The sequence below is a fragment of the Triturus cristatus genome, chromosome 5_2 (genome assembly GCF_964204655.1).
Source record: "Triturus cristatus chromosome 5_2, aTriCri1.1, whole genome shotgun sequence".
In the NCBI taxonomy this organism is placed as follows: Eukaryota; Metazoa; Chordata; class Amphibia; order Caudata; family Salamandridae; genus Triturus; species Triturus cristatus.
In genome coordinates, this window is record NC_140588.1 from 62,933,442 (window position 1) to 62,956,749 (window position 23,308).

General features: G+C 50.0%; 1 protein-coding gene across 1 annotated transcript in view; it reads left to right on the forward strand.

Annotated features, from left to right (window-relative positions):
- GALNT1 (polypeptide N-acetylgalactosaminyltransferase 1) overlaps window positions 1-23,308 on the forward strand; it is a 525,156-nt gene that overhangs the window by 393,070 nt on the left and 108,778 nt on the right. The window contains exon 7 of the mRNA XM_085606855.1: window positions 10,045-10,162. Within this exon, the coding sequence (XP_085462981.1) occupies window positions 10,045-10,162 (118 nt within the window). The remainder of the gene's footprint in view (window positions 1-10,044; window positions 10,163-23,308) is intronic.

A 23,308-nucleotide genomic window follows, 5' to 3' on the forward strand; every position in this document is an offset into this window, starting at 1 on the left:
TGTAGAGCGATTGATGTGACTTCAGTCTCTTTCCATTCAAGTCTAGGGGTTAGAGTAGTGTATAGAGCCTAGTTATTAGGCACTTCGACATGACCCTGTGTTTTGTATAATAGACTGAAGTCAAGGGTGGAATGTACTGCTCGATCTTTCCGGCCTTATTGTGTTGTACTGCTATTGATGTGACTTCAGTCTCTTTCCATTCAAGTCTAGGGGTTAGAGTAGTGTATAGAGCCTAGTTATTAGGCACTTCGACATGATCCTGTGTTCTTCCCCATAGATCAGGGTTTGCATACATATCCTAGGGGATAGATTCGTTAGCATTAGGGGTAATCTGTTCTGTAGTGAGGGTATCTAATGGAGCTGTGCTGCATTCAGGCCTGGTAGGCCTTAAACGGGAGAGACTCCATCTTTCCTCCTGCTCTGGCAGCTTGGGAGGTTTCTAGGTCATAGGCAGTGTTTTAGTTAGGAGGTGTTATTCGCTTGGAGAGAACCGGTTCAGGCCGGCCCTTATCGAAGGATTGTATTCTCCTTCATGCCGAAGACACTACATCAGGCCGGCCGGCTGGGAACGTGTCCTTGGCACGGGGAGGTACAGGAATTTGGTGGGCGGCAGGTTTCGAGCTTGAAATTTCCATGAGAGAATGCTCATCTATATTAGTGAAAGTCTGAGGCAGACACTGGCACTTGCTTCTAGTCCGTAGGCGGCACCTGGCCGTTAGCAGAAAAGCTACTACTTGTTTCAGGGGAGACAGATGATGAATTTGAAGGAGAAGAAAACCTAAGAATCTAAAGAGGAGAGAGTAGCCGATGAGGAAGAGATCCCAGTGACTCGGAGAAAAGAGAAGGGAGTAGATCTGTGACTGCAGAGGTGTGACTTCCAGGCGAAGCCGAGGCGCAGACGGGAAGGGAACCTAGATGACCTTTGAGTACAGGCTACATATGACCAAGGTGACGTCGACCCCTTTCTATTGAAGTGTGTAACTTAACCTTTTACTTTCCTTGCAGGTTATATATATGATGTATTCTGTGAATGTGCATGTGGCATTTAAATAAAGTATTTAGCTTGTCGTGAGTTAGCATGTGTTGTGTATCTTTGTATAGGAGGATAGCCTATTCTTTTAGTCAGAGTTAACTCGACATGAACAGAGGTTAATCCTGGTCAGGTAAGTGGTACCTGGATGAGGGGAAAGGAGCCCCTCGAACTAAAGAACAGGTTGTGCTCAACTAATAGTCTTTGTGTGATCTGATATATAGTAATCCCGATTCCCCTGTCATGTACTACGGTAATAATAGGATGAGCTCGTGCTAAGGCTGCCGTCTGGTAGGAGATTCTGGGTCTGCCTGAGGCCGCGAGACTATGTGTGTTGCTGCCGTCTGGTAGGAGATTCTGGGTCTGCCTGAGGCCGCGAGACTATGTGTGTTGCTGCCGTCTGGTAGGAGATTCTGGGTCTGCCTGAGGCCGTGAGACTATGGGTGTTGCTGCCGTCTGGTAGGAGATTCTGGGTCTGCCTGAGGCCGCGAGACTATGTGTGTTGCTGCCGTCTGGTAGGAGATTCTGGGTCTGCCTGAGGCCGCGAGACTATGTGTGTTGCTGCCGTCTGGTAGGAGATTCTGGGTCTGCCTGAGGCCGCGAGACTATGTGTGTTGCTGCCGTCTGGTAGGAGATTCTGGGTCTGCCTGAGGCCGCGAGACTATGGGTGTTGCTGCCGTCTGGTAGGAGATTCTGGGTCTGCCTGAGGCCGCGAGACTATGTGTGTTGCTGCCGTCTGGTAGGAGATTCTGGGTCTGCCTGAGGCCGCGAGACTATGTGTGTTGCTGCCGTCTGGTAGGAGATTCTGGGTCTGCCTAGGCCGCGAGACTATGTGTGTTGCTGCCGTCTGGTAGGAGATTCTGGGTCTGCCTGAGGCCGCGAGACTATGTGTGTTGCTGCCGTCTGGTAGGAGATTCTGGGTCTGCCTGAGGCCGCGAGACTATGTGTGTTGCTGCCGTCTGGTAGGAGATTCTGGGTCTGCCTGAGGCCGCGAGACTGTGATTGCTGAGATTGCGAGGCTGTGAGGTCTTGATATATATATATATACAATAGGAATTCCCTGTCCTTAGGTGGTACATATATATGTGGTTATTTAGGTGTAAAAAGGCCCTAGGGAGGGGGTAACGTTCTGGTTTGGGTCAGAAGGGCTCTGTGGAGCGGGTTCTATCTGGAGGGAAAACCAAAGCAGAACATTGAGTCTTCGAAGTATCCTTGGATAGGTGACTCCTCCCCTGGACTACAGTGCGCATGGGCATCCTCTCCATCCTCAGATTGTTTTTTTCCGCCATTGGGTTCGGATGTGCTATCTTAACTCCAGTTAGGAAAAAGTTAGTCGAGGCCAAAAGGCCTTTAGTTCGCGTCGGTACTGTTCACTCGATCGGTTTCGACCCTACCTGTTAGCTTACTAACTTCGGAAACAACTTTTCGCTTTTTACCTGACCATCGACGACACCGACGATGGAGTCGAGGACACCATTCAAGAGGTGCCCGGTATGCAATGCGAAATATCCCCATATCGACGTCCACCCGGTGTGCAACAAATGCTTGTCGCCGGACCACGACGAATCGACATGCATGGCCTGTGCCCGGTTCCGTTCCAAGAAGACTCTACGGAATCGTCGAGCGGCGAGACTCGAAGCGCAGCACGCGGCACCGGCCCCGGCAGACATCTTCAACGCCGAAGATGTCGAGGAGTTGGAAATCCTACCCTCCAATCCGGGTTCCGAACATGACTCCGGTTCGGACGATGTCGACGAATCACTCTTTCGCAGAGATGAAGACCACGCCGAGGTAGGAGACGGCGATGAGGCCTTAGGGGCCGAAGAGAGTAGCTCCAATGACGAGCAAGGCCTACCCGTTCAGACTGACGAGGGCCCAGTGCCACAGTCTATGGCTCCGGTCGAGGGATCGCCTTCGGGCCTTACCCGAGACCTATCCCGCGGTTCTTCGGCCCCGCCCTCGGGCCCGGCCTCGGACGTTCAGCGGCAGCCATTATTACCTACACCGGCTGGTTTCCCTTCTACCAAACCGAAACCGAAAGCTGCACCGGTACAAATGAAACCGAAAGTGGCGCTAGTCGGATCGAGGCCTTCCACACCTTCGACGCCAGCGACACGCATCGGCACCGAGCGCACCAAGCGAGACTTCGGTGCCGAACTTGAAGCGGCCGACGCCGGAGTCGGCATTCGGAAAAAGGCCCTCGGTGCCATCAAACCTGCTCGGCTCTCGGCGCCGACGCCATCGACTCCTAAACCAAAGGTCATACCACCTGCTGCGTCTCACGTCGCTTCCACGGCAACGCCGAAGCCTCCTGCATCGAAGACGTCGACGGCCATTTCCGCCCCTCGACCCGATGACCCACCGGCGCCGAAAAAGTCCACGGCCGCCTCTACAAACCTGGTGGGCGCTAAGGCCTCGAAAGCGCTTCACGCGCGAACCGTTGCAGCACAAAGCAGCAAAACCCAAGCGGTCCTCCAGGACACATCGGGCTCCGGCCCACTAAAAGCTCAAACAGCCTCTTCGGCGCCAGCCAACATAACTTTTGGCCTGCCGCCATCCACGATCCCGAAAATGTTCCAACTCAGGACACGGGTCACCCACACCACGGTTACACCTGCTGAGACGTCTCCGTCACGTTACATCGACGCCAACACCAGCAGGATGGTTATCCATGACCGGAGGATAACTTCAGAGCCACCCTTGGACCCTTTCAGGATCCCACTAAAGAGAAAGCTGCCTGTGGACTCAGAACCTGTGCTTTGCGAATCTTTCGACTCGCCCTACCAAGACCCACTATCATTCTCTCCCACACACTCCGACACGGATGCGTTGGCAGACTATATGGATGACCAAGTCCCTTACCACGGAGACATGGACCCTGATGACCAACAGGACCCTGATCAAACTTGGGGCGACCCTGCAGACCCCAGTGCACCTCTAGATGCACAGGACCCTCAACTCTATGGAGCGAAAACATCTCCGACAGAGGACACTGCAGCGTTCAACGCTCTTATTGAACGTGCTGCAAATAATCATGACGTGCAGCTTCACTGACACCGTGGAAGACGACTTCCTTATGGACACTTTCGCTTCCTCGGAAAGGCATGTAAAGACTCTGCCCATGCTGAAAGGAGTCCTCAAACCAGCCAAGGACATCTTCAAGGAACCCACCAGGCCACGGGTGATAAACCCCAGGATCGACAAAAAGTACAGATCAGCACCTGGGGACCCTACTTACATCAGAGGCCAATTACCTCTCGACTCCATTGTCGTTGCGAATGCTCGCAAGAGGGCACACTCGCAATCAACAGGTGACGCTCCTCCCCTGGACAAAGAGTCCAAGGTTTTAGAGACCTCTGGCAAGCGAGTTGCCGCACAGGCTGCCAACATATGGCGCATAGCCAACACTCAAGCGCTCCTCGCTCGCTACGATAGAGCGCACTATGATACAATGGAGCAACTACTCCAACATCTCCCTGACCAGTTCAAAGAAGGTGCAGAAATTCTTATCAGAGAGGGACAGCTACTCACAAATGCTTCCATCAAGTGTGCACTAGATGCCGCAGACACGGCGGCCAGGGCCATAAACACAAGCGTCATGCTGCGACGACATGCCTGGTTGCGAATCTCCGGGTTCAAACCTGAGGTGCAAAATTATATACTGAACCAACCTGTCAACCCCGACTATTTATTCGGGCCGGAGGTTGACACGGCCCTTGAGAAAATAAAGAAGGACACAGACACTGCAAAGTCCATGGGGGCTCTCCAGACTCAGTCCTTTCGGAGCAGCTCCTTTCGTCGCCCCGGAAATAGGGGAGCAGGTAGAGGGCAGGGGTCACAGCAGACATACAGCAAAGGCAATACCCAAACCACCTACGATAAAAACACCCGGGGTGGATATCGTGGCTCCAGTACAAAGGGCAGAGGACGCGGCTACGGCAACACCAGGTCCTCCCCCAAGAACAAGCAGTGACGCCCTCTCCCTTCCTCCCGACCACATAACACCTGTCGGGGGAAGGCTACAAAGGTTCCTGTCCACGTGGAACTCCATCACCACGGACAGGTGGGTCAAAGATATTGTCAAATACGGTTACTGTCTAGAACTAACCTCCACTCCACCCACAATACCTCCAAAAAACCGTCCTATGTCCTCAGAGCACTTAACGCTCTTACAGCAGGAGGTGCACAGTATGCTTCTAAAAGGCGCAATAGAGGTCGTACCCGTCCAAGAGCAAGGTACGGGGGTGTACTCCCTGTACTTTTTAATACCGAAAAAGGACGGGTCACTCAGACCTATATTAGACCTGAGACCCCTAAACAGATACATTCTTTCCGAGCATTTTCACATGCTCACTCTACAGCAAGTCCTCCCGCTGCTCAAGCAGGGAGACTTTCTGGCCACACTGGACCTCAAGGATGCGTATTTCCACATACCCATTCACCCATCACACAAAAAATACCTCAGGTTCACTGTTCAAGGGCAGCACTACCAGTTCAGAGTCCTTCCCTTCGGCGTGACAACGGCACCAAGGGTGTTTACAAAGTGCCTAGCTACTGTGGCGGCACATCTACGGAGGCAGCACATACACGTCTACCCTTACCTGGACGACTGGCTCGTTCAAGCAAAGTCAGCCCAGCAATGTGCCAGCCACATGTCCCGCACCATTCACCTCCTTCACAGTCTGGGGTTCTCACTAAATTACCCAAAATCCCATCTACAGCCCGCACACGTACAACAGTACCTAGGTGCGACTATAGACACTCTGGCGGCCACAGCTCAGCCAAATTTGGTGAGAATCAACAGCATGCAAATGCTGATTTCAAAGTTCAAACCTCAACACTCCCTTCCGGCGCGAGTGTTCATGCAGTTGATAGGCATGATGGCCTCCTGCATCTTCATAGTCCCACACGCGAGACTACATATGCGCCCGCTTCAGGAGTGCTTGGCACGTCAGTGGAATCAGGCTCAAGGACAATTGAAAGACCTAGTGTTGGTGAGCGGTCGGGCATACAACTCTCTGCATTGGTGGAATCCACAAAACCTTTGCAAGGGTCGACCGTTCCAGGAGCCTGTTCCACAAATAGTACTGACAGCAGACGCGTCTCTCCAGGGATGGGGAGCTCATGTACTCCACTACACAGTGCAGGGACTATGGACGACACAACAGAAGAAAATGCACATCAACCTTCTGGAACTGATGGCAATCTTCCTAGCCATGAAGGCATTCAAAGTACATCTGTGCAACAAGGTTGTGTTGATCCGGACGGACAACATGACCGCAATGTACTACATACAGAAGCAGGGAGGGACGCACTCTTCACAGTTGTCTCATCTGGCTCAGAGCATGTGGAAGTGGGCCATTCAGAGGAACATGTTCCTCATGGCGGAACACCTCCCCGGCAAGGACAACCAAATGGCGGATCTGCTCAGCAGACACAGCCACCAGATGCACGAGTGGGAGTTACACCCATCAGTACTCCAGCCGTACTTCCAGCAGTGGGGTCATCCAGAGATAGACCTGTTCGCCACAAGCGAAAACGCAAAATGCCAAAGCTTTGCCGCCAGGTTCCCACATCCGCAGTCGTAGGGCAATGCGATATGGATGAACTGGTCCGGCAGATTTGCGTACGCTTTTCCCCCAGCACCGTTGATACCGCTGGTGGCTCGCAAACTCAGACAACACTCCCTGACACTCGTCCTAGTTGCTCCTACGTGGGCACGCCAGCCATGGTACACCACCTTCCTCGAACTTTCCGTGGTGCCGCATCAAAGGCTGCGGATCAAACCCGCGCATTTGACGCAGAACCATGGAGAGATTCAGCACCCAGATCCGCAACAGCTGAACCTGGCGATCTGGCTCCTGAAGTCCTAGAGTTTGGCTACCTCAACCTGCCACCTGACTGTATGGACATCATCAAGGAGGCCAGAAGACCCACTACAAGAGCTTGCTATGCAGCCAAATGGAAAAGGTTTGTTATTTACTGCGGTAATAATGACATTAACCCGCTGGACGCATCCATCCAAAACATCATTTGTTACCTCCTACACCTATACCGATGCAATCTAGCGTACACCTCTATACGTGTCCATTTGACCGCAATATCAGCCTATCTACAAACCAGGCAGCACCTCTCTCTATTCAGAGTGCCTGCCATCAAAGCATTCTTGGAAGGACTCAAACGAGTTATTCCACCAAGCCACCCACCAGCTCCAATGTGGAACCTCAACCTGGTCCTCACACGCCTGATGGGTCCACCCTTTGAACCTCTCCACTCATGCGAGATTCAATTCCTCACCTGGAAAGTAGCCTTCCTGGTAGCGATCACTTCTTTAAGAAGAGTTAGTGAACTCCAGGCACTAACAGTTCAAGAGCCATTTATACAGGTTCATGCCAACAGGGTCGTACTACGTACCAACCCCAAATTCATGCCCAAGGTAATATCGCAGTTCCACATGAATCAAACTATTGAACTGCCCGTTTTCTTCCAAAACCCACAAACTGTCGCGGAAAGGGCACTCCACACACTAGATGTAAAAAGGGCCCTCATGTATTACATCGACAGGACCAAACCCTTTAGGAAGACAAAACGACTGTATGTTGCCTTTGCCCCACACCACAAAGGTAACGCCATCTCCAAAGCAGGGATAGCCAGATGGATAGTTAAGTGTATCCAAATTTGTTATCAAAAGGCAAAACGCACATTAACTATTCCCCCACGAGCCCACTCAACACGTAAGTTAGGGGCCTCCATGGCTTTTCTAGGAAATATTCCCCTGCATGATATATGTAGAGCAGCCACCTGGTCCACTACACACACGTTTACCAAACACTATTGTGTAGATGTGCAATCAAAACAGCAGGCAGCTGTAGGACAGGCTGTTCTCAAAACCCTTTTTCAGACCGCTGCAGCTGGCACTGGTAGCCGCCGCTAATAGAGGGCACTGCTATACATTCTATGCACAGATATGAATTCAGCAGCCCACATGCCTCGAACTGAATATGCTACTTACCAGTATGCATCTGTTCTTGGCATGTAGGGCTGCTGACATTCATATCGCCCTCCCTCCTCCCCGGCGCCTGTAGCAGCTGCAGCTCTCAGAATTACTGTAAGCATGGCCATCACTTTCTGTATCTACTCCATCACTGCCACAATGGCGAAAAACAATCTGAGGATGGAGAGGATGCCCATGAGCACTGTAGTCCAGGGGAGGAGTCACCTATCCAAGGATACTTCGAAGACTCTTCCAGGACAACAACGTGCAAACATCTGGACCCAACACTAGGCGGCGATCTATGCACAGATATGAATGTCAGCAGCCCTACATGCCAAGAACAGATGCATACTGGTAAGTAGCATATTCATTCTCTCTCAATCTCCCATGAGTCTGCCTGCACCCTCCCTAATATAGACTGCTATTCAACAACAACGAAGTAAAATGAAAAAATAAATAAAAAGGAGCAAAATATTTGTGCTTGCTAAGAGAAATATTTTGCTAAGAACTGCAGTCAAGTCACTTTATCTCTCCCCCCCCCCCCCACCCCACCCCCAAAATAAAAGTAGATATTTCTACTACTAAGGTACTAAGGGTGGATGGTGCGGCAGAGGTTGCAGACAAAGGAAAATTTATTATTTCCTTCCAAATCCAAAATAACCAAAAGGATTGGCAAAGCAAAAGAAGTCGTTTTAAGTACATTAAGTTGACACTGTATGTATAGTAACCTCACTCGCTGTGGCACTTAATGTGTGTATCTCAAAACATAAGGCAAAAAAATATTTTATGTTCAAAATGTACCCTAGGTCTGCTCGGGTTAAAAGGTTAACACCGAATGACTTTGAATCGTTTTATCAGTACCTGCCGCTCGTGATTGGGTCGCTTACGTTGTGCTGCGCATCAATCTCATTGTTTCTGGGGTACTGCAGTAGGATTTTTACTCACTGACTCCATGTTTTTGCAGCGTGATGTAATGGCGTAATCTCTGGCATTATACATCATTTTCATAAATTGATAATCCGGAGTTTATTTCAGATTAAGTCAACTTTAAAGAAATTACGCGTGGCTTTACTACTAACCTTATGCATAGCCAAAGTATCAGTTATCTCACCTAGGGAGTAACTGTAAGACATATAAGAGCAGTTAATCCTCTTTGCTCTCCCAAAATGTGATTGGCACTTTCAACAATCAGTGGTTGAAGGGGGCTTCTTCAAATTAACCAATGACTAGAGGGGCTGACCCAAAGCCCCTCAGTAAATTTTTTTATTCACAGCAGAAGCTGTGTCAGGCAGCGGAATCATTATTAATGCGTGCCCTAATGGGTGGAAACCGGTATTTAATAGACATGGTATTTACCAATTACTGTAATCGTGTTAATTTACACGTGCAGCAACATACTGAACTGTTTTCTGCCTTGGAGTGCAAGCTACTTCTCTGCCATCTATCACTCTGCTTATCCTTGGCTACTCTTTACTGCCTATCGTATTTGCACAGTGTTTTAAAACTTTATTACGTTTAGCTGTTTTATTAAGACTGTAAAATATGAGTAAAATCGCTCCTCAAATAAAATTAGTATTTTCCAATTATGTGACAGCATATGAAGAATGATTTCTTTTTCTTGCTTCAAATAATGGTAGAACTTGCTCAAAGCAGATAGGACCATAGAAGCCATTAGTAGAATTCAAATAGTAAGTTGTGATTTAATGCGATTTGTATTTCCTTCTTGCCTACGTATTCCTTGAGAAAACACTCTTCTGTTTGTGAAATACGCTTACCCATCGTTACATCTCCAAGTAATATATCTGTAGGTTATTCAGCAGCTATAGTGTTTCATGTGGCACCCGTCTTTCATGAGGTACTGCGTGAAACGGCATTTGTTGCAAATTTCCCCAAAATAGCTAATCTGTAGGTCTAGGCATTATTTATGCTGCTTGGTTATATAGTACAACATATTTACAATACTCATAACGTTTTTCCTTTTAAAAGTTGTGCTTAATTTGTTTGGTATTTTTTTCCTTAGGACTCCCACCATGGCAGGTGGTTTGTTCTCAATTGACAGAGACTATTTTCAAGAAATTGGAACATATGATGCTGGCATGGACATATGGGGAGGAGAAAACCTCGAAATTTCCTTCAGGGTGAGCATTTCTTTTTTACACATGGTCAAGCTTCTGATGGTGTACTTCTGAACGATAGGGGACTTGCCAAAGCTCACTCATTACTAGAGAGCAAAAAATGATGGACTTGAATGTGTTCCCAACGATTTTTGGTGGCTGAGATTTCTGCAGACATTCCACCCATCATGTTTTGCGTTTCATTGTGGATAGGAGATTCAGGGGAAAAGTGTAAAAAGCTGCCATCTTAATGGCAAAAACAAGTTGTGGGCATCCTTGGTCCAGAATATTCTTCAATACGTGAATTCCGCTGTGAGAAAGGTAAAGGCTCGAGTAATGTTGATCACTCTTTCTGCGCTCACGGGCATGCGCATAGCATTCTACCGGCAGGTCTTTGACGTCCCTTTTTGCAGTTTTGTTAATATTGTCGGATAACGCTCCTGAAATCCTTTGTAATTTCATTAATAAACAAAAGGGATTTATTTTGAGTTTGTCCCATCTTGACCATCGCTTTTTCAGAAATGTATGACTTTTTTACTGGTACCTTACAGAGTACTTTATTGTATTCTTGCTGCAGACACTTTTGGCTGTCTGTCTCAGACAGCTTTGTATAATTTGCTTAGCGCGAGTATAGCCAGCCCATTTGCTCGTGATTGGATGGCTTTCTTGTATATTTTAATTCCGTACTTCTGATGGGATGGCTTTCGTCTCTATTCTTGTTTGTCCCATCCCAGCAGCATTCAGGTGTCACCCTCATTCTTCATTGGTTGAGCGTATCCTTTCACGGTTCAAATGAAGGAACTACTTTTTCTTTGTGTTTGTTTTTCAATGTTGTGCCTTGGCACTCACTGGAGTACCTGACCTGCTTATTTCTCTTCCTGTCTGTTGAACACTCACTTATTCATTTGGCTATACAGTTTCCCACTCTCTCTTCACCCCGATCATCCTCTCTCCTCCCCCCCCCCCCCCCCCCCCCCCCTCTGTGTGCCTCACTGTGTGTGCAAAGTGGCAGTCCTCTTGGGACTATGGGCCTGTTGTACAAAGGGTTTCAGTGTTTGCAAACCCCCTGATCCTGAAAATCAGAGGGTTTGCAAATGCTAAATCCTTTTTTCAATTGTACTAAACCCCTTTAATGATTCAGAAAAAGTGTTTCTAATCGTTAAATGGAGTGAGGAAACCATTCTGAAGTGGTATTTCAACGCAGGATTAGGATGTCTCTTTCAAATACCGATCCCTTATGGTATGTATTAATGTTCTGCAACCGAAATCTTGTCTCAGAACATCAATATTATCCCTGCTGTCTGAAGGTAGTTGTAACTCATTCACAAATGCCAGTGGTACCCAAGAGACCCCTTCCCATTGTCAATGTTGAAAAAACATTTTTTTTTTAAGTGTAGTCTGTGGCCCATGGGGACTACTGCTTACTCCTATTGGAAAAAAGTTTTGCAAGCGTTTTTGTTTTATTTTTTATAAAACTGTTTTCCTTTAAGAAAAATTAGCTTTATTTAGAAAAATATATTGTTTATTTAAAAGCAATCACAGACCTAGTGATCTGCTGACCCTAGCAGGCCACCATCCCAGTGATGGCAATGAATCATAGTGAATTGAAATTAGCTACCTACCTGATTAGTATGCATGAGATTTGTCAGATTCTGACCTATTATTCTAATTTTTAGGTATTGACCTATCTGATGGAGACTTCCAGTCGCAGAGTCCTTACCTTAGAATTATCACCAGGTGTCAGATTGGATCTGGAAATGTTTCTTGAGCAGTACCACTGTGCGCCAGTAGGTGGCATTATTCAGCTCCACGTGGCTTCCTCTGCGTAGGAAGTGACGTGCACAGTGCCTATATAGACACCACCCTAGTGTGCTGATGTCGGTTCTTTTCTTTCTGTGCCAGTCAGACCAGATTCAGGAAGAGCTACCCCTTTGTCCATTTTTAGCTCAATTTTCTGAAGGGTTTTGTGTTTATTTTTCTTCCTGGTGTGGCAGGAATGTCATCAGAGAAGGCTGGCTTTAAGCTCTGCAGTGCCGATCAGCGCTCAATGTCGGTGATGTACCTGCACCTTGTGTGCCTCTGGTGCCTCGAGCGTGACCAGGGCCCGAAGGCCTCCTCTGATTGCCACGCCATGCACCCAAAGGCCTTCTCTGATTGCCACGCCATGCACCCAAAGGCATTTAGGGAGCAATCCCTCAAGCTCCTGGTGGCTCAACAGGCGACGCCGCGAAGATCCAGATCTCTATTGAGAAGAAGGTTCTGTGAGCGGTCGTGGAGTCCTAGAATCTTGATGTACTCAAAGTAGTCTTGTCATTCAGGTAAATCCCAACACAAAAAGCAGTTGAAGCGTGCTTCGACTTTTCGCCGTCCGGCTGCTGATGAGACGAGGGAGTGTCACTCGAGGCCTCGCTTCGCTGTTGAGTCAGCTCCTGGGTCGGCTCTGAGCTTTCCAGGAGCCGTAGCGAACCCCGCCCAACTATAAGTTTTATGAGGGTATGCACCTTATGTTAGGGCAGCCCTTTTCCCTCCTGTGTGCCTTCGTGCCCCACTGGTTCTGGAGGGACCCCTACTGGATCCATGCTGGCAGCTCCGGCGACTGTTGGGCCCAGGGATGCACAGAGGGATCGAGATTGGCACCTGTTGTGCCATGTCGACCGTCTCTGGTGCCGGTTCCAAAGCATATATTCCCGGCGGCGCCGTCCCAGGCTTCGACATGAAGACGGAGGTGCATCACCGACTCCAGTGCCGACAGAAGGCGTGCTTTCCAGGGCAGAATCTGAGCCCTATTCCTATAGGCTTTGACTTGGGAAAGGATAGGAGGGGGTCACTGGACCCTGAAGCATATGTGGACTGAACACTTCTCCAGCTACTGGCATACTTTCTCTCCAAACTTTGGCTAGGGAGGAGGGAGCGTCATTCGCAATGAGGGTGCGGAGGGCATCTGAATTCCTCGACCTTAGCTTACCCGTGGTGGCAGTCAATACTAGTGTATTGACGGAAGTGCTTCAACCAGGTGTGTCCCCTTCTGAATCGCTTCTCCCATTCAACAAAGCACTTTCAGAGATCCTGCTTGGGACCTGGTCCAAGCCCAACACAGGGGCTCCACGAAAGAGGACAATAACCTGCAGCCAATGCCCCGCTCCAGGAGACCCCAAATTCCTCATGGAAAACCCTAACCCAGAGAGTTTGGTGGTCCAAGAATCCCTTTCACACATAAATCCTGGTGCATTCCCAACCGCCTTGCCAGATTGGAAATCCAAGAGGCTAGACAACTTAGGCAAGAATTTCTTTCTTCCACCAGTTTTCAGGTTGTTGAACACTGCATGCCTTTTGGGCTGCTATTCCCACCCTCTGTGGCATACAGTTGTGCAGGTGCTGCTATGGTCCTAGAGGAGGCCTGGGCCTTGCGCCCCCTAGCTGTTGCTGATGGGGGGAATGCAGCAAAGTTCACCATTCGATGTGGACCTAGACACCACCGACTCAATAGGCTGAGTGGTTTTGTCAACAGTGGCCCTGTGTTGCCAAGTCTGGTTGACGACTTGTGGCTTTTCTGGGGATGTCTATTCACCACGCTTAGACATGCGCTTTAATGGCTCCCGTGCTTTGTAGAAAAGGTGGATTTGGCCCTGGAGCACATAGACGACAACAGGGCTTCAGGCTAGGTCCTTGGGCATTTCTATGGTCCTTCGTCACCCTCAATCCTACTTTCACGGCCACGGAAGGAGCATACAACTTTCCTCAACTTCAGGCCTCTGCTCTGGACACTCTGAAGGGCTATCTCAGCATTTTTTGTGGTTGTTTGATCAGCAATCCCTCTTCAAATCTCTTATTGTACATGGCTGAAGGCCTCAACCTATCCCAGTGATTTACAACTTTTGTGTCCACCTTCTCCCTTCATTATACCACAGTGGGACCTCAATCTTCTCCTCACTTTCCTTATATGCACTTCCTTTGAGCCCCTACATAATTGTCCTCTCAGGCTCCTTACCAACAAGACGGCCTTGCTGTTAGCAGTACCATCTGCCCGAAGGGTCAGTGAGCTTCAGGCCTGGTCATCCAAGCATCTTTTTTTGAACATCTACCCAGACAAGCAAGTAAAACGTACGAGCGCTTCCTTTCTTCCGAAAGCGGTCATTCCATTTCACGTAAGCCAATCCATCACTCTACCTACTATATATGCTCTGCCTCATCCCTTCAAGGAAAAGGAGCGACTTCACCGCCTGAACTCAAAAAGAGCGTTGGCGTTCTACCTTGATTGCACACGAGAGTTCCTGGTAGACGACCAACTCTTCGTGGGATATGTGGTCGCGAAGAACGGATGGACTGTACAGAAGAGGACCATCTCACAATATCAAAATCTGCTACGCATTAGCTAAAAAACAACCCCTTGAGGGTTTGCGTGGTCGTTCCACCAGAGCTAATTCTGCAACCACTGCATTAGCATGCTGAGTTTCAGTCCTGGACATCTGCCAGGTGTCAACTTGGGCTTCCCTGCACACGTTTACCAGGCACGGACGGTCTGGAGTGTATGGATGGGCATTTTGACTTTTCGGTCCTGCAGGACTTCCTTGTGTGAATTTAGTCTGCAGACCCTCCTCCGGGGACGTATTGCTTGTATATCTATTCTAAGGTAAGGAATCTGCGGCTAGAAGTCTCGATCAGATAAACAAGTTCTGTAGTAGGGGATCTCTGTGTATAGTCATAATCTATGAATAATCCCCGCCCATGTGCGGGGACCCCGGAGCAATCAAAAATATCTCTTAAGCTGTCCCGCATTTGCAAACCTGCAAAGACACTTAAGAGACAGACAAAATAATACAGCCTAATCACAACAAGGCTGCACTGGCCAGCACTTCCTCTGAAGTGAACACAAAAGCCAAAATAAAGTTGAAATGTCATTTTTATTCACATTTGACATGTTCCTTTATTATCACACACTCCCTTCACCAAAAATCCCTTTAAACAATAGAGAGGAAGGGGTGGACAGACAAGCCCTATAGGCTGTCATTATGTGTCTGCTAAAGGGATACCGTGCCTTTAAGAAACTCTCCAGAGACCCCCGGTATCCCAGGATGCACAGCCAACACAAGTTACTTTCAGTTCTTTTTTCCGGCTCCTGCTAGCAGGACCCTGGAGCTTGAGCTCTACCCTTTTGGGTGGTTTAATTGATTAAAATAGGATTTTTTGGATTATTAGTGGTTTCATTCGACGTCTACAGCCTTTGTCTACTACTGCCTGCAATCTGGAGCAGTTTTGGCCCACTCTCAGCATGGCTTTATTCGATAAATGCCCTGAGTGTGGGAGGAAGAAGGCTAAGACGGACCCACATGATGTGTGTATCCTCTGCTTGTCGCCCTCACATGTCCCGGCTGCCTGTGACATCTGCAGCACCTTTTCGAAAAGGACCCTGAGGGACAGGGAGAAGACTCGCCTTCAGGGACAGGAGATGCAGAGGACCGGTGGGACTTCAGGGCATGGAGGGTCCCATTCCCCCTCCTCCGCCCATGCTTCAGCCCCTGGAGGGACCTCCGGGCAGAGCAAGGAGCAGAGACGGCGCCTACCGGCTGGTAGGTCGCGTTCGACGTCGAAGGCGACGACGTCGACGGCGAGAGAGAAGGCACCGGTATGTTCGCCGTCGATCCAGGGCTCTGGATCGCGGCAGCCTCGGCGTTCGACGTCGAGGGAGGGGCCGGCGAGACCCGGGACCGGGTCGCCGTCGCAGGTGTCACGGTCGACGTCCACAACACATCGACGTCGTACCGAGCCCCATGGACTTCACTCGCCGCCGTCGCCGTCTATCCACGGCTCGACGCTGACGGAATCGACGCCGAGATCCCGGCGCCCGCCGTCGAGGCGGAGGCGGTCGACGCCGAGACACAGGTCGACGTCGAGACACCAGCGGTCGACGTCGAGACACCAGCGGTCGACGTCGAGACACCAGCGGTCGACGTCGAGACACCAGCGGTCGACGTCGAGACACCGGCGGTCGACGTCGAGACACCGGCGGTCGACGTCGAGACACCGGCGGTCGACGTCGAGACACCGGCGGTCGACGTCGAGGCACCAGAAGTCGACGTCGAGGCGGCAGTCGACGTCGAGGCAGACACCTCGGCGACGGAGATCGAGGCGGGGTTCGACGCCTAGGAGGCATGGGTCGACGTCGAGGAGACGTGGGTCGACGTCGAGACGGCGGGCGAAGAGACGCCGGACGAGGTCGACGTACAGTTCGACGTCCCAGACATCGGGGAATACGTCCTCTGTGATCACGATCTCCAGTCGGGGATCGGGGAGGCGCGGACGTTCTCCTTCGGTGGCTTCCACGCGGGACAGGCCCGCCAAGAAGAGGAGAGTGGCCGCGAGCCCGGACAATGATGGGGGCTCTCCGGCTAGAAGTGATGGGGCTTCGGATCATCTGACCCCGCTGCGTACCCAGCGGCCGCCTTTGCCTCCGGTGCCCGACCTTCCACCGGCGACTCCACCGGTGCCTGCTCTTCCTCCTCCTCCTCCTCCTCCTCCTCCGCTGCCTCTGCCCGTGCCTCAGCTGCCTGCTTCGCCACCGCGGCCACGGCCCCCTTCCCCGAGGGTTCCTCACCGGCAGAGATCTCGCTCTCGCCCTCGCAGACGATCACGGAGTAGGCGCAGATCCTCCACTCGCTCTGGACATGGTCGACGGAGGTATCGGTCTCGTTCTAGAGGGTTGAGGGGCACGTACTCTTCTGGGGCTGGCAAGTTTTCGCCCTCGCTGTCGGAGACGCCGCCTACCCGCGTCTCTCCAGTGGATGACGTTGCCACGTTCCAGGAGGTGTTGCTGAGAGGGGCTGCGAAGTTGGGGATATCAGTGACTACCCCTATTCCCACTACTTCTGTGATTTTTGAGACTTTGCATAAAGTACATCTGTCGCGCCCCCTCCTCCCGCTGGTCCCAGGGTTGGAGGAACCTGCTATGGAGGTGTTCTTAACGCCGGCCGTGGTGAAGCCGGCGCCCTCGAGACTGTTGAAAAAGTACAGGGCTCCTGACTCGGATCCGGTGTTCCTCAGAGTGGATCCCCCACCGGATTCTGTTATCGTGGCGGCGGCTCGTAAGCAACACTCTACGACGCCTTCATCCACGGCTCCCCCGGATAAGGAGAGTCGCAAGATGGACTCCTTGGGGAGGAGGATGTGCTCCACGTCGGCCACTACGATGAAGCCCGCTAGCGCCTCCGCTCTGTTGGGGCGCTATGACAGGTCTCTTTGGGACTCCCTGCAACAGTTCGCGGCCTCCCTGCCCAGAGACAAGAGGGAGGATTTTCAAGAGGTGCTGAACGAGGGCATGATGGTCTCTAATCAGATCATCAGTGCGGCGGGGGACGTGTCGCTGCTGGCGGCCCATGGGTACTGCCATGGCATACACATGAGGAGGCATTCCTGGCTGCGGCTGACTCCGCTCAAGCCGGAAGCGCAGCAGAAGATCGCCAATCTACCATTCTCTGGCACGACGCTATTCGGGTCACATGCGGATGACGAGATGGCCCGCATGAAGGCTGAGGCGGAAACTCTGAAGGCGGTGGGGCTGGAGCGGCCTAAGGAGCAGAGGAGGTCCTTCCGTTCCTCGGGCAGGCGCTACACCAAGCAGAGGGGCCAAGGGCGTCAGTCGGGCCCCCAGCAACAGCCCCAGCAACAGCAGCAGTACCAGAGGCAGCCCTTTCAGAAGCGCCAGAGGGGCAGAGGCCAGCATCAGTCCTCGGCGGGGAACAAAGGCCCGGCCGGGTCGAAGCCCTGAAAAGTTACTTCCCCCTCATCCGTTACCCGCTCCGGTGGGGGGGAAGTATTCAACACTACCTGGCAGAGTGGAGGACAATAACACAGGACAAGTGGGTGCTGAATATTGTTTGCAATGGCTACTGTCTTCGTTTCACCAGTTCGCCTCCACAGATTCCACCAGTGCGCTCCTCCAACATGGTGCGGGAGCTCCAGCGGGAGGCAGACGTTCTGTTAAAAAAGAAGGCGATAGAAGCTGTTCCTTTGAAGCAAAAAGGAAAAGGTCTCTACTCACGGTTCTTTCTCGTAAGAAAAAAAGACAAGAACGAGTTCAGGCCTATTCTGGATCTGCGTCAAGCAAACAGGTGGATCCGCCGAGAAAAGTTCCGTATGTTGTCCCTGCATCAGATTTACCCTCAGTTGCATCGAGGAGACTGGCTGTGCGCCATAGATCTGCAGGACGCTTACTTTCATGTGCCGATCGCACCAAAGCATCGCAAGTTCCTGAGGTTTCTGGTAGGCAACAACCATTACCAGTATTCCGTACTCCCGTTTGGCCTGAAGTCTGCACCACGGACGTTCTCCAAGTGCATGGCAGTGGTCGCGGCACACCTGCGGAAGACCAAGGTGTTTGTGTACCCATACCTGGACGACTAGTTGATCAAAGCGTCCACTTATCAGGAAGCCCAGTGCCATTTCAACAGGACGGCGGCTTTGCTTCACCGTCTGGGGCTGCACATCAACATGACGAAGTCGGTGCCGATCCCTGTGCAGTGTCTCCAGTACTTGGGGGCTTCAGTCAATACCTTGACCGCAAGCGTGTGTCCTTCGGAGGAGAGACGCTTATCAATCCGTGGGAAGGCTCTGCATCTCATCTCAGCCCGCTCTCCTACGGTGAGGACGGTGTCTTCCTTACTGGGGTCGATGGCTTCTTGCATCTTCCTCACCCCCAATGCACGTCTGCATATGAGGCCCCTGCAGGAATGTCTGGAGGATCAATGGGACCAGAGGCGGGGGCGTTGGGAGGACAAGATCCAGTTGTCTCAGCACGCTCGGCAGTCTCTGAAATGGTGGTGTTCCCCAGAGAATGTCTGCAAGGGGACTCCTTTTCACAAGGACATTCCGGTCCAGACCATAGTGACCGATGCGTCTCTCCAGGGCTGGGGAGCGCATTCGGGCCCTCTTCAGATTCAGGGGATATGGTCGCAGATGGAGACGACTTACCATATCAACTTTTTGGAACTCAGAGCAGTACACTTGGCCTTGAAGGCGTTCCATCCCTCCTTCAGGACGTCCTCCCTGCTGGTTCAGACGGACAATACTACGACCATGTATTACCTCAACAAGCAGGGGGGCTCCCGTTCACGCACCCTGTCTCGGGAGGCACAGGCGATCTGGAACTGGCTGGTGGCCAGGAATCTGACGATCACGGCGACCCACCTGCCGGGAGTGCAGAATGCCCAAGCAGACGCGCTCAGCAGGCTCGTTCAAGAGAACCACGAGTGGGTGCTAAACGACGACGTGCTAAGAGACGTCTTCGCAGAATGGGGCACTCCGGATATAGATCTGTTCGCTACGGCAGAAAACAGAAAATGCCGCGACTTCGCGTCCAGGTACTACCAACCAGGGACGCTGGGGAATGCCCTATGGATCAGCTGGTCCAACAGCTTTCTCTACGCCTTTCCACCCATTCCCCTGATTCCGGCGGTGCTGATCAAGCTGTCGCAATCCAGAGCCAGAATGATCCTGATTGCTCCGGAGTGGCCGAGGCAATGGTGGTTCACCGACCTTCTTCACCGGTCTGTTCTGCCACACCGCCGCCTGCCGTGCCGGCCGGACCTTCTCACGAAGTTCGGAGGGCAGATGGTTCACCCCAATCTCTCGTTCTTGAGTTTGGCAGCATGGCTCCTGAGCTAGTGCAGTATGGACACTTGAACCTGCCTCAGGACTGTATGGAGATCTTGAAAGAGGCTAAGAGACCGTCTACGAGGACTTCCTACGCCTATAAGTGGAAGAGATTCTGCTTATGGTGCAAGGCGAAGGACTTTGACCCTACATCCTGTACAGAAGATGTTATTTTGCCTTATCTGCTGCAGTTAGCTCAGTCTGGGCTTAATTTTCAATCTATTAAGGTTCATCTCGCAGCTCTGACTGCGTATAGGAAGGGCCCTTCTCAAACCTCATTTTTTCAAATCCCTGTGATTAAGGATTTTTTGGAGGGTTTGCGTAAGGTGTTTCCCCCTGTTAGAAGACCTTCTCCACCTTGGGAATTGAATGTGGTGTTATCTAGATTGATGAGGGAGCCTTTTGAACCTATCCATAAGGCTTCGTTGCAGCATTTGTCTTGGAAGGCTGCCTTCCTTGTGGCCATTACATCGGCCAGGAGGGTGAGTGAGATTCAGGCTCTGTGTTGCCAAGAGCCGTATACTGTTTTCCATGCTTCTAAAGTAGTGATGCGTACCCATCCTAAATTTTTGCCTAAGGTAATATCAGATTTCCATGTGAATCAGATGATAACTTTGCCTACGTTTTTTCAGCATCCTTCCTCTCCGGCGGAGAGGTCTCTGCATTCACTTGATGTGCGTAGGGTGTTGAAATTCTACCTGGATAAGACAAAAGATATCCGCAGGTCGGATCAACTGTTTGTTAATTATGGTTCGGTGAGAACTGGTTTAGCTACCTCAAAGCAGTCCATTTCCAGATGGATTGTTTCCTGTATTCAGCTTTGTTACCAAAAAGCTAATAAAACATTAGGGGGTAAGCCTACGGCACATTCGACTAGAGGCAAGGCGGCTACTACCGCTTTGCTTAGGAATGTTCCCATTGCTGACATTTGTAAGGCTGCCACCTGGAAGTCAGTCCATACGTTTACAAAGCATTACTGCCTGGATTCTGATGCTAGGGCAGATGCGCAGGTTGGACAGGCTTCGCTAAGGAATTTGTTTGCACAGTGATTTGTTGGTGGTTGGTCTTACTCCACCGCTTCTTGTTGGTTGGGATGGGCTTGCCATTCTATTCATAGATTATGACTATACACAGAGATCCCCTACTACAGAAGGAGTAGTTTCTTACCTGTAACTCCAGTTCTGTAGTAGGGGTATCTCTGTTATAGTCATAAGCGACCCTCCCTCCTCCCCGGTGGAGTAACCTGACGGTATCAGGCCTGTTGTTATACACCTTCAAAAAGAACTGAAAGTAACTTGTGTTGGCTGTGCATCCTGGGATACCGGGGGTCTCTGGAGAGTTTCTTAAAGGCACGGTATCCCTTTAGCAGACACATAATGACAGCCTATAGGGCTTGTCTGTCCACCCCTTCCTCTCTATTTAAAGGGATTTTGGTGAAGGGAGTGTGATAATAAAGGAACATGTCAAATGTGAATAAAAATGACATTTCAACTTTATTTTGGCTTTTGTGTTCACTTCAGAGGAAGTGCTGGCCAGTGCAGCCTTGTTGTGATTAGGCTGTATTATTTTGTCTGTCTCTTAAGTGTCTTTGCAGGTTTGCAAATGCGGGACAGCTTAAGAGATATTTTTGATTGCTCCGGGGTCCCCGCACATGGGCGGGGATTATTCATAGATTATGACTATAACAGAGATACCCCTACTACAGAACTGGAGTTACAGGTAAGAAACTACTCCTTACTTACCTTCGGTAACGCCTTATCTGGTAGGGACTCTATCTAGCCGTAGATTCCTTACCAACCCATCCATCCTCCCCGCTGTGCAAACAGATTTCTAGGGACAGACCTTTCCTCTTTTAGGGCCTTAGTATTCCACACCATTGGTCAGTATACTTCGTGGCTCAGCGCTTCTGGCATGGGAAGTCATGAAAAGTAACTGACGTTGGCGTTCTGTGGTGGTGTCTATATAGGCACCACGCACATCACTTTTGGCACGGACGACGCCGACAACTCCATGTGGAGCCGAATGATTCTACCTACCGGCATGTAGGGGTACTGCTCAAGAAACAATTCCGGATCCAGTCTTAGGGCTGCGTATAATTCTAATGTAGATAATTCTAATGTAAGTAATCTGCAGCTAGATGGAGTACCAGATAAAGTGTTACTGAAGGTAAGTAACGTGTTCATTAGTACAGAAAAAATCTTTACTGGAAGCAAAATTACTGGTTGTAATATGTTAGGATATAGAAATTGTGCTGTGCTTGTTAGTAGCCAAAGTGACAGTAGACGTTTTCTGGTCCTAATATTTATAAATTGCAATGAGTTTTGCAATGGATGGCGGTCACCCAGCAGGCAAACACAAATGAAGATCTGTAAGGTCTTGATCTGCTCGCTCTACCTCTACTCCCAGACACCAAAACCTGGGTGATATGTTAGTGAGATAGCTGTGAAAATACCATACTGTACTTAAGCAGTAACAAAATAAACTGAAGGAAGTTTGAATTTAAAGTTGACCAAATTCTGGGAGTATTAGACTGTTAGGAAGTTAAGGGGTGTGCCAAATACTGTGGGGAACTAAAACACAAACTTGGTGTTCCTCATGGTGATGGTTATAAAGATCTCTAAGTTTAAGGCATGGTCTTGCATCGCCTAACAGAAGTTCTGAAAACCTGTAGGAACTCCTTTGGAAACCTCATCAGTTACCATTTAGGTGACATCTCAACTGTAAACACTAATGATTTTTATAGGAGGCATCATACTCTGTTATTGGGCTGAAAGATGAAAAAGCAGGGTAACATCTGACTTTAGAAAGAAGAATAAACCTACGAGGGCCGAGCCGGAAACAGGGTCTCTGGGATGGGGACACATGCATAGGGGTTGCGACGTCCGCTACTAGCTGGACATGGGGAGAGATGGATCATGTTCTATGTCTAATCTCCATCATTTGCATTGTCATACTTGGGGCTCAACTAGGCATTCCTATACCAATACGTAAGAATACTTGTGTCCTGTCTGGTGCTTTAATTGTAGAAAACATAACAAAATGTTGTCGTAAAAAGGAAAGAATGAGAGCCCCTGTTCATTTACCAAAGTGTTAAAATGACACATCTACGATTGAAATACTTAGTGTTCTACTGGCATGGTTGCATCAGATGGGCAGGTTGTGAATCCTCAGACTATACTAAACATAGAAGGATACCTTTCTACATATTTCAGTTTTTCCTCCTCGATGATAGATTACTGGAATAAAAATGACAAAGTCTTGTTTCTTTGGGGCGCATAATTGCTCCAAAACCCTGAGATGGACCTTCTAGGAATCATGATAAACACTGGTGCATGATCTTTTCAAGATCTTTTTGAACAATGCATGTGTGGTAGCCCGGATGGATGTTGCCATAAGGCTTGGGAGTTGAAATGCCACCAAATATGAAGAAAAAAAAAGGCGGTAATATTACATGATGGTTTTTGGAAAAACGATAATACTGCATGCTTTAATTTAAATATTTACATTTTATGCCAGGGAAGGTAG